Raw genomic sequence first — 11,983 nt, 5'->3', positions numbered from 1 at the left:
AAATTGATCTCTTAATTCTCTACTATGATCAACAGCTGTGAACAAACAAGCCAGTGTTTTATGCATAATACAGTTTTTTTCCCTTTCTCACTGACAACTGTGAAGCTTAGGTAATGTCACACAGTTTAGAGGTTTAGCAGCTCAGTGAAAACAGGATATAGTTTGTGGTTTTAATGTCATGACAACACAGGAAAAAGTAGCCCTGATGTTTTTATCTCAAACAAAATGCACAGCCCACGTCTGCTTAACACAACACAAGGAAAGCACCATCACTGATCAAAGCCTTTTATTTAATCTCCAAGGTTAAATGTTAAATGTTGGTTAGAACCTTTACAAGGCTGATGTAGTTTATTCAAATTATGTCAAATAAAATGTAGTTCAAATATAAAGCATTTATAAATAAGTATAAATAAGTATTTCATGTATATCAAATGCCTTCTAAATAACTTTTCCCCCCTTTATGTTTCCTTCAAAATTAATAATCCAGTGAGTACTTGTTAAATATGTTTACCTTCACGTTCACTGCAAAGATGGAATTGCTAAAGTGCCATAGTTTTATTAGACAGTTGACTGAAAGTCAACATGTTAGGGTTTAGGTTTCAGAATGTCAGACTGTTTAGGAGAACGTTTAACTTTCATCTTGATTTGAAATAGGTGGTGTTTCTCTTGTTTCTCTTGCAAGCTGCTTCAGTCTAATATCTGAGTAGACAACGTCCTCTTCAGCTTCATCTGAAAGAAGTAGAAACAGAAAACTGTGTCTTGTGTAATCAAAAGACGCTGATGTTGTACATTGAAAACTTGTAACAAGAAAGTTTTCACAAAGATTCACAATGACACAATATTTGTATTTTTTGCTCTGTACATCACCACAGTGGATTTCAAATCAAACAAAAACGTGTGATTGAAGGAAAGACTTCAGTTTTAATTAGCTTTAATTCAAGGCTTAAAAAAATAGACCCTCAATTTCAGAGGCTCAAAACTGGATATTTAGACAATTGATTAACAGGCTGCATTAAGGCCAAGTTCTGTTTCCTTTTTATTTCCTGAAAAATGAAGCCGACATCATATCTAAAATCATACAAAAGCTCTAAATTTGTAATTGAAGCTTTTTGCTGTACATTTTAAATGTGAGTATAAGGAAGAGTGCCCAAAAAGTAAAGTACCTTTCGGGGTGGAAATGCACAACATAACAAGTTCATTACAAGCTGCAAACCAATAGTTACACTCCAGCAGAGTAAGGCGAGGCTTGATCTAAAAAGAGCCTGCACATTTCTGAAATAAATTTTCTGGACAGATGAAACCGATATTAACTTGTATCAGAAGGGAGGAGAAAAGTATGGAAAAGGAGTGAAATCGCTCATGAGCCCAAGGATACCAGACTGTATTACTAGGTGAAAGTAATGTTATGGGCAAATGGGTCAATCATGCTTGCTGATGATGTGACTGCTGATAGAAGTAGAATGATCATGAAGGAACCCCATCTCTGCCGGGATTCAACTATTAAATACATAATTAAATTGATAAGCTGCAAACTAGCAACACGTGGCTTGTGGCAACACAAGGAAAGAAAAAGTAGCATTGTAAGGTCTATGGGTTGTAGGCAGTCAAACTGCAAGATTGAATTAAATCATGTTAGTTTCTCCAGTAAAATTTTATTCCTTTGAAAACTGGAGACTGAAATAAAAAAAAATACTGGTGGTGGCCAGTGTTACCCTCAGTGTCCACGTAGAAAAAAGCCTATCATATCACTTTCAAAATCCCACGTCTCTTTGTTCTCACAAGCACATTCACAAGATTTTCAGAAAACTTGATCTCTGATTTTGAGGTCTATTTCACTGAGATTCGAACTCACCCAAGATTTTTTGTATGACTTTATTTAAATTTTGATACATTTGCTACGTTTCTTTATTCTCAAATTATCACATTCACAAACTTGGGTGTCCCGCCTGCCCATCTGCTTAACGGGGTGAAGACAATAACCCATCAGCCTTTTACAAATGAGGGGTAAATATTACTAAATATTTAATGAAAAACTTTTGTAAAATTCTTTGAATTAAAGGTGAAAGTTGCATTTCAATCACATATTGACTGTTTGGGTTGAAATCAATTGTGGTCCTGTACAGAAGTTGCAACAAAGCTACAAAAATATCCTTTTGTCCAACAAATTATTGCCACTAACTGTTTTATAACAATTTAGCATATACTTCTGTGTGGTGATCATTGAGACAAAATTGATAAAGACAACACATTTAATATAAAAATCTTACCTTCATTAACAGTCATAATGCCAGTTGTGTTTTTGAATTTCCGGATACCAAGAAACACAGCCAGAATGAGTAGAATGGCAACAGCGCTTACTACCACAGCCACAGTCACAATGCAGTGGTCAGAAATATTACCTAGAAATTAAAACCATTAAGAAGAAATTACTGAAATAATGTAAATATAGTTTACTGGGCTACAATGTTCAATTCAATTCAATAAAACTTTATTGATCCCGAAGGTTGACCCCAAAGGAAATTGGGTTAAGGCTGCCGACCTTTGCCAGAGCCATCTTACCCTTCCGACCATACATACATTACACTACATCACATGGAGAAGACAGGTCAGAGGGGTATAACAATGCAAAATGCACAACATGAGGAAAGACAAGGAGAAAAAAGAACCCCAGACTGCGCTCCAACAGGGAGATCAGTTTGAGAACAGAAAAAACACCTCAGACATGAGAAGCCAAGCAGGAAAGATAAGGGAGAGGGAGAAGGAGAAAGTGCGACCGGCTCCGTCAAGAGCCAAGAGTCTTCAAGTCATACGTACTTCCAATTTATGCTTCAGCATTTAAAATAAATAAAATAAATCATTTAAAATGAGAAAAACTCCTATAAATACCTATACTAAATAAAATAATAAAATAAATCACTATTTAAATATAACAGAACGTAATATTTTTTTTATATTACCTGTGCAGCTTATAAGGTGGATGATGGTTTGTTCTCTGCTTATATTGTTTTGGACGATACACATCAGCTTTCCCAGCAGCTGACCATGTAAGCTGATGGTAACATTTGAAATGTTGCGGTTTTCTGCAATGCTGGGTTGGGTTTTTATCAACAAGTTATCATCCAAAAACAAGGTGAACTCTACTTCATCTCCTTCAGAGGAGCAGCTGACTGTCATCTGTTGTGGTGACAAACACATCTGCAAAACAGCTGGTTCTGACACAGGAGCTGAAAGACAAACATATAGTCAACATATAGTCACATATGGATGCAGTACAAACTGCAATTTAACATCCACTGTCAGCTCTGCAGTGGTCGATATCTACAGACACTCTGTTTCTCTTTGTACCTGCTAAATTATTATTGTTAAAAAAAACTTGCTTTTTGCATTTTTTTTGTTTTTTGGGGGGTTTTTTCACCTTGGTTTTTTTTTTAACACAATCCTCTAACAGATCTCTATTGTTTTTTTTAAAAACAACAACTTATAAGTTAGTAATGTTTTTGATTATCCAAAGATATATTTTAGCTTTACAATACATTTAACATGTTCATTTCTGTTACATATATTTCACACTACCTGTGCAGCTTGTAAGGTGGGTGATATTTTGTTTTCTGCTGACATTGTTTTGAGCAACACATGTCAGGTTTCCCATCAGCTGACCAGGTAAGTTGATGGTAACATTTGAAACGCTGTTGTTTTCTGTACCGTTGGCTGTAGTCTGTATCAGCAACTTATCATCCAAAGACAAAATGAGCTCTACTTCATCTCCTTCAGAGAAACAGCTGACTGTCATCTGTTTTGGTGACAAACACATCTGCGTAACAGCTGGTTCTGACACAGGAGCTGAAAAAAACAAACATATAGTCACATATAGACACAGTATCAACTGCAATATGACATTCACTGCTACTCTAAGGAGTGTAAATACATATCAATACAGGCTTTATGTAAGTGCTTACTCATAGCTTACTTATATGAAATGTGTGCACAAAATGAATGATAATTTGATAACTCCCTTATAATATATAACCAGCAATAAGAACAACGATAAATACAAACTGTTCATGTAACTACCTGCTTTTTAAATTTCCAGTTTTAGCATTTTTTTTTAGCACATTTTGACATGTACATTGTTATTACACAGATGTTATTCAATAAGTCAATAAGTTGTTGGTCTTACCGAGTATATGTAGATGGATGTTAACTGTGTGCAATAACACACCGTCAGTAGAACTGTGTGTTTCCATGTTGTACTCTCCAGAGTCATGTTTTGTTGCTTTTTCGAGCTTCAATGTTCCATTTATGGAGACTGTAGTACGATTCTTGTATTTTTCATTGAGAACAAATAATTTATCATTTATTAAGGTTAAAATGTTATCTGTACTCTTTTTCAAGCTTGTCTTCATATGTGGTTTAGTAGGTATGTAAAAAACGAGTGGTTCTCCTAAAACTCCAAAACACGTCTGGGGTCCAGGTTCAGTTAGATTGCATTCTGAAGACCCTGGTAAGAAAATGAATAAACAAATGTATACAAAGAGGGAAATGAATAACTATCATTTATTTGCACTAAATAAATGAAAACCATAAACTTTGTATATATGTAACCAATTAATTGTTACTGACAAAATTCATGTGTATGAAACTTGAGTAATACTATTAATGGCACCGTTATCTGATGTACAGCACTATATCAAACAGAAATGTTCTCTCACCAGACTAAACAATAAATCATCTAAGTAATAACAAATAATAAGATAAAACATTAAAATGTTTAATGTGGATTAACAATATGGATTCATTTTGTTCTTCTAGGTACTGTTTACTGGCTGAAGCGTACCTTGTGCCACAGCGGTCATTGCTGGAGTTGCGATGATGATGTAGATCAAAATCATCTTCTGTTTGGACAGAATCAGATTATTTTGCATGTGTAGTGTACTATCAAACGTGTGGATTATCTACACAATGAATCAATAGAAACTGTTCTTACTTTGGAAAATAATGCAACAACTACTGACATACTAGACATTTTTTCCTTTTTAACTAATGTCGCCATGACAACAGTCACTCACCATATTTAAAATAAGATGTCTTCTTACTCTCTGGCATGTGAATTCACCACTGGCACCTGGATGGTATATTTCTGGTCTTTTTTCCCTTTCATGAAGAAAATGGAGGAAGACATTATTTGCCTTCATCACAACCAGAGCACGAGACTCACGGTAAATATAAAATCATTTGGTACACTACATTACTCTGTTTGGGTCGGGGGACCCGATCCTTGGGGTGGACCAATTTTTTGTGTGTGGGGTTTAAAAGCCACCAAGGCACGGTGTTTAGAAAAAATGCGTCTCAGCTGTTCTGATGCTCCTGACACATACGGGATCACTATGGGTTTTTGCTTAGGCAGCAGTTGTCTTTCTCTCCTGGATTGGCTAGAGCTTTCTTTAGGTGTCTTACCAGCTTTGACAAATGTCCAGGTGGGATGACCACATTTACTAAGGGCCTTCTTGATGTGATGTTCTTCTGCCTCCCTGGCCGCTGTGTCTGTGGGGATGGTGTTGGCTCTATGTTGTAGCGTCCTGATGACACCCACTTTATGCTCCAGTGGATGATGAGAGTCAAACCTTAAATACTGATCCGTATGCGTAGGTTTACGGTACACATCAGCTTTTAGATGTCCCCCATTACTGATGGAAATCTCACAGTCTAAGAAGGCTAACCTGCCACTTTTCATATCCTCCCTGGTGAATTTGATGTGTCGGTCCACCGAGTTAATGTTATCCATGAATTGTGGTATGTCCTGGGACATTCCAGGGTAGGATACCAAAGCCCTCTTTTCCACTTCTTCCATGTACAAATTGGCCACGATGGGTGAAACTGGGGAACCCATGACCCACCCATGTTTCTGCCTGTAGTACTGACCCTTGTATGTGAAATAGGTGGAATTAAGATACAGTTCCAAAAGCAAACACACTTGGTCAAAGCTGAGAGTGGCAATGACCTCCCAGTGGAAATTTCCTTCAGTGGTGCCGGTTTCAGTCATTATGCTAATGTACTGTTTATAAGATTGGGGCAACCTACAGTCAGCTGAGACTAAAGAAGTCACTTGGATGAGTGACAAACGTTTCTCCCACTGAAAACGCTACGTCCAGATGAACAGAATCAACTTTTGGGGATTTACTTACTTGGATGATTGAGCATGCATCAAGACGATGTACGACGTTTAGTTAAAGTTCTGTGTGCATATGTGTGGGTTGTACCTGTATGTCAGATATTTTCTAAAAATACCATTTTTTTGTTGGAAGCACTCACAGTATAAGACTTCCCATTATTTTAACAAGTGTAGTAACTCTCATTTTAATTGTTATATTAATTGTTATATGGCTGATCAAACAAATTATAACTATCAATGAATATTTTGCAGCAATAATTACATGTGAAAACAGTTTTCAAATTGCTACTTTAAGCTTAAATTTTACTGTTGTCGTCAACACATCAGCACTATTTATGACATATTTGTCTGAACTGTGGACACCAAAGCTATGGTGACCAATCAAAACGGTTTCATAACATTTTTTGTATTATCTAGTATTTTTTACAATCATAATCAATCAATCAATGTTTACATTTTTTAGATTGTTTTTATAGTACAATAATTTCACCGATGAGAATTAAGTTTAGCATTACTTACCAGCAACTGCAGTTCTTCTCTGTGGCGGCAGTTATGACGGGCTTTGGGCTGCTGTGTTTGTCTTGTGGTTTGGACAGAAATGAGTAAGCATGTATTTAAAGTCATGTTAGTCTTACTCAAGCAATTAGTGTCTCATTATACTTGTCTTTACTTATACAAACATGTAAATACAGTAGTTAGACAAATTAGAGTATCACTAGTCATGTTTGAGCTGCTATGTGGATGGAAAGAGTATCTTTACTTACAGTTACTAAGTGTAGCCCAGAAAATCATCTCAGGGTTAAACTGTTGATAATAGAAGAGAATCTTTTAAGGTGTGTTTTGCAATATATGCAAAAAGACAGCATTGAAGGTTCCTTTAAATCATGGAAATGTCCCATTATATTACTATAGCATCACAAAAGCTTAGATAAGTTAATTCATCAAGACACCCAACACAGATAATCCCATGTTCTACTCTCACTAGACTGACTGTGATACCACATGCTTCTCTGAATCTCTGTAAACATACCAATGAAGCACTATATGCCTTTAAAAGGATTTTATTCTCACGTCCTGTGAACTCATCAACATGGTCTACAGCAGGTATCGGTTGACACCCTAATGTGGGATGCTAAAACTATGTTAGGTTAAAACCACAGCTCTTTCCATTTTAAATTTGTTGCAGATGCACTGACTGATTGAAGTTTATATTTAAAGATACAAAGAAAGTGTACTAGTACACCCACACAAAGTGTGAGAGAGAGGGGTACAATATCATATAAACTGCAGGGACAGAAATGTGATTATAATATATTAAGGTTAGTTAAATGATCTGGTATAAAAGTAATAGAATAATGTTCGTGTATTAAGAGTTGTTTATACTTTGGAGACATTACTTACAAAAACACAGTGAGGCTCCTTCTGATCGTCTCTGTACTTGTCCATCAACACCCTGAAAACAAACACTGTATCAGTAGCACTCTTTCTTGGCATTAAGCTATACTGCTGCTCACTCGTCACTTTCTCTCTTATTAACCTAGCTTCAAAACTTTCCTTTCTCTTCATGGTAGGGCTCATCCACTGTAAATCACTCATGTTCGTAAAAACTAGTACCAGTGCAAATCCCCATTCCTCAGCCATCTCACTCTCCAAGACTGAGTTAAAATAAATCAAGTTAAAAAGCCAACTCTATTTTTTTTTAATCTTTCTTAGACAGACAGATAGATGGTGATGTAGTTTTATGATAAGCCAAATAAGCCAGCTTGGCTCAAAACTAACTCAAATTATCTCCAACACACTGCTGTAAGGTTACTATTAGTTTCAGGTGCATCACTCTGGTGTTGAACCCACCATTTCTGTCACTTGGTGTATGGGTTTGATAACTGAAGCATAAACCGAGCTAGCATAGTTGTTGTATTAACAATAACATTTCAGTTTTTACAAAGCTACACTATACTTAGACTAAAAAATGACATAAACATGTACTTACAGCATACATGTGTAGTCTCTCCATGTAAGTCTGCTTTATATGTATGCAACTAGCACTTGCAGTATACTAGGCAGCTGGTGGCTAAAATCACTGGTACTGGCGCCACCTGGTGGTGAGCCTGTAATGCTTCATCCCAGGGTTAATATTAACAGACAGTCTGTTAAAAGAAGCTGTAACTCAGGAGTTTTCGGTCTTTTCAGTGCTTTGAGAAGAACACATGTCAGTTGTAAATCATTCATTTCTATGCATGCATCAGAGTTGTCAACACATTTACGTTTATATTTGAGAACATTTTACACATTTACAAAGCTTTCACAAATCTCTGTTTAAATTTCGATATTTGTTTACACATTTACAAATCTGATCTCTCACATATGGTTGTAAATAGGAAAACATGGATTGAGATACAAATATACAACTATCCACTCAAATTTACAAAACAATTAATGCAGTAATAGCCTTTACAATCACAATTAAACAAGATCTTGCAGGTGTTCTGCATTTTATTGCACTGGATCCATCACCACCTGGTATGGCAACAGCACTGCCTACAACTTCAAAGCTCTCCAGAGAGTGGAGCAAAGATACAGTAATTGGAGGTGAGCTTCCCTCCCTCCAGCACATCTACAGGAAGCGGTGCCTGAGGAAAGCGGGGAGGATCCTCAAAGACACCAGTCACCCCAGTCACACACTGATCAAACTACTTCAGTCCAGCAGGATGTATGATAGTGTCCGGTCCTGAACCAGCAGACTGAGGGACAGCTTTTTCTATCAGGGCATCAGACTGCTCAACACTGACCACTAACATAGACACTTCACTGTCACTTACCGAAACTTCGACACTTATGCACTCCATATTGCACATAAATGCCATTTCTTTTGCACAATATTCATACTGCTGACTTCTCTATATGTTATATATATATATATACAAACACCCAGCACACCCCTGCGGGCGGTTTATCCTTCAAGCTAAGGTCCTCTACCAGAGGCCTGGGAGATTGAGGGTCCTGCACAGTATCTTAGCTGTTCCCAGGACTGCGCTCTTCTGGACAGAGATCTCCGATGTTATTCCCGGGATCTGCAGGAGCCACTCGCCTAGCTTGGGAGTCACCGCACCTAGTGCTCCGATTACCAACGGGGACCACCGTTACCTTCAAGGACCATGACATGTTGCTTGTGAAGCTTTGACACAAGCATTTCTCTCGCATGTGCTGTACCAGTGTGCCAATAATGTGATGTGACAATAAAAGTGATTTGATTTGATTATGAAAGAAAACAATAATTCTTGTTCACAAGTTACAGGGTGAGTTTATTACACTCTTGTCTCTTTCCACTTTATGTCTGGCTTTGGTTTATAGTTTGTACTGCAAAACACAGAAAATAAATGCAACATTTTGAGAATGTTGGGATTAATACTGGGATTAATAAAGTATGCTGATTGAGAAGGAATTGTGTGGAACACGAGGGAAACACGTTTTATTATACTTTCAAAATGTCACATGACCACAAAACATGACATATAATACTGAGACTCTAAGCTGCAGGCAAAAAGCTGTATGCACTGAGAATACATGACTAAAATAACAAACTGTAACAGGAGAAGTATTTCTAGAGTGAGCCTTTCATGTTTTTTGTATTGTTACATAGAATAAGTGGGCATTTTGATATCTGCTATGATTCCTAATAGTAATATCAGGCCAGTGTTACGCAAGATACATGTATTGTATTGTTTGTATTGTATCTTTATTTGTTTCAGACATATAAAACAAAAAACAATATATACACACTACATATATTTTCATTTACAGATACGAAGATCCATAAACTTCAGTATTTTTAATTTCAAAAACATGATGTTAGTATGGTCTCTAAATCCTGCTTTATTAATCATCCTGATTGCTTTTTTTTGAATTTTACATATTGGTTGAAGTGCAGTTTTATATGTGTTTCCCCAAATTTCCACACAGTATTCCAAATATGGCAATATAAGTGAACAATAAGTATAGTATACACTTTCTCAGCGTGTGCTGTGCAACTAAGTTGGGTTTCATTGTTTTACAGTCATGACAGACACAGTGAATATTAGCTAAAATGTTTAAGCTATAAGATGATGGTTGATGCTTGACTCAACTGTTGTCTTAGAGAGGCACAGCTCACCTTTGCTGTTATTTGCTATATATACAAAGAAGAGCACAAGAAACGCACAAACACTAATGACCACAGCTTTTTAAATCTCCAGTGTTATATGTAAGATGTTGGTGAGAGCTTCTAACTGAAACTGCTAACTTGGCATGAACAGGTTTAAGACCGGTGCTAGGTCAGAATGTATTAGGGGCAAGCTAACTTGCATCTTGATTTGAACGTGGTGTTGCTTTTCTTGTACGCTGTTTCACTTTAACATCTGAGTAGATGATGTCATCTTCAGCATCATCTGAAAGACATAGAAACAGAAAATGATTTTTAGGTAGTCAAAAGATTTTACAATTATATATGAAAGACTTAACAATAATATTAGGATACTGTCAGATTCAGGTAGTTTGTGCTATGTGCACCACTGCAATGGATTTTGAAAGAAACAACCAAAATATGATTGAATTCCAGACTTAGGGAATTTAACAAAAGTGTTGCATTAGCTGTTTATGAGTTGGATCTATTGAACCCTGATGTTAGATTGCATCCCAAAGACACAAATTGATGCAGGCCATCAAAACTTTAGGAGAACTTTAGAAGTCAGTAAACTGGTACATTCTTTAAAAAAAGGATTTCACTGGCTGGCTCAGCAATGCCATTCTTCTTCTTGCCATGCATACCTCCACCTCAGAGGCTCTTTGAGATCCCTCATGTAACCCCACCCCCACCTTGACCTCCTTCCTCACACTACACTACTGTCTCACCGTCTTCATACATGTCCTGCACCACCCTCAAATAGTTCTTGGACACTCGTCTTCCTCATATAGTGCCCTGTTTTCTCTTCTCCACCCAGGCACAGTGCAACTCCTTCTGGCCTTCTCTATACTTCTCTATCAAAACTGTCTCATTAACATATGACTCCCTCATCCCTCCTTAACCTAATGTTAAAAAAAACCCTTCCCACAGCTTCAGGGAATGGTTCAGTCTGTTTTGCAAGTATCTTCCCTGTATCTTGTATCATATCTTCACAGGTATGTAATCTGGAGTTCAACGCTTCCGTACAGATCCTTTGCACTTCCTTCTTCACTATCTTCACTCCATTTGAGGCGTTCCTCTCTGAAGATGGTCCTTAAAATACTCACTGTAACTTACTGCACATCCTTTCCAGCTCATTTTTTTAAAATAACAAGTCAATACAAGGCACTTCCTCCTGCTTCAGTATCCAGCCTCACATACACGTCAGTTTAACCCTTTTTCCTTTGTCACCTCTCTCTTCGCTGTACACTAGATGCCAAGTGCTCCTGACCTTTTGACTTTTTCTTTCCCAGCCTTGTACTTTCTGGTGCTTACTCATTCCAACACCAAATCTCCTTGCCTTCTTCCCTCTGTTCATTAATTAAACCAAATACCATCTTGGCAGTCTTCCTCACCACCACAGACTGTATTTCAATCACATATTGATTACTTTATTTAAAATACATTGTTGTGGTATACAGAGACAAAACAACAAAAACTGTGTCTTTGGGCAACAAGCCATGGCTCTAACTGTAAGGTGAATAACTTACTTAACTAGATGAATTTCATGTTTTCCAAAATTGTTTTCAGGAATGTCGAGACACCTGCATTGTTTTATATTAATTTAGGAAATCTTTGCGTAATTATAGTGTGGTACTCAATGAGACTGAACTGAC

At 36.9% G+C, this 11,983-nt stretch overlaps 1 protein-coding gene across 1 annotated transcript; it reads right to left on the bottom strand.

Moving 5' to 3' along the window:
- Positions 1–264: 264 nt before the first annotated feature.
- Positions 265–8,175, bottom strand: LOC102208396 (uncharacterized). Its single transcript, XM_005727739.1, has 11 exons — positions 8,160–8,175; positions 7,571–7,622; positions 6,934–6,973; positions 6,689–6,749; positions 5,067–5,151; positions 4,835–4,892; positions 4,178–4,498; positions 3,574–3,840; positions 2,958–3,224; positions 2,268–2,399; positions 265–729 (listed from the first exon to the last, which is right to left on the bottom strand). Exons 1-11 carry the CDS (start codon positions 8,162–8,164, stop codon positions 629–631), a joined length of 1,389 nt encoding a protein of 462 aa, XP_005727796.1. The 5' UTR covers positions 8,165–8,175; the 3' UTR covers positions 265–628.
- Positions 8,176–11,983: the final 3,808 nt, after the last annotated feature.

Source organism: Pundamilia nyererei, unplaced genomic scaffold (assembly GCF_000239375.1).
Source record: "Pundamilia nyererei isolate P.nyererei 1_Seehausen unplaced genomic scaffold, PunNye1.0 scaffold00026, whole genome shotgun sequence".
Taxonomy (NCBI): domain Eukaryota; kingdom Metazoa; phylum Chordata; class Actinopteri; order Cichliformes; family Cichlidae; genus Pundamilia; species Pundamilia nyererei.
Note: the sequence above shows the minus strand (reverse complement) of the source record. Positions and strands in the feature narration are given on the sequence as shown.

Coding starts and splice junctions, on each gene's coding strand:
- LOC102208396 (XM_005727739.1), bottom strand. Junction 6,974..7,570: donor AGGAGCCTCACTGTGTTTTT/GTAAGTAATGTC, acceptor TATTATCAACAG/TTTAACCCTGAGATGATTTT. Junction 730..2,267: donor CATTATGACTGTTAATGAAG/GTAAGATTTTTA, acceptor TACTTCTTTCAG/ATGAAGCTGAAGAGGACGTT.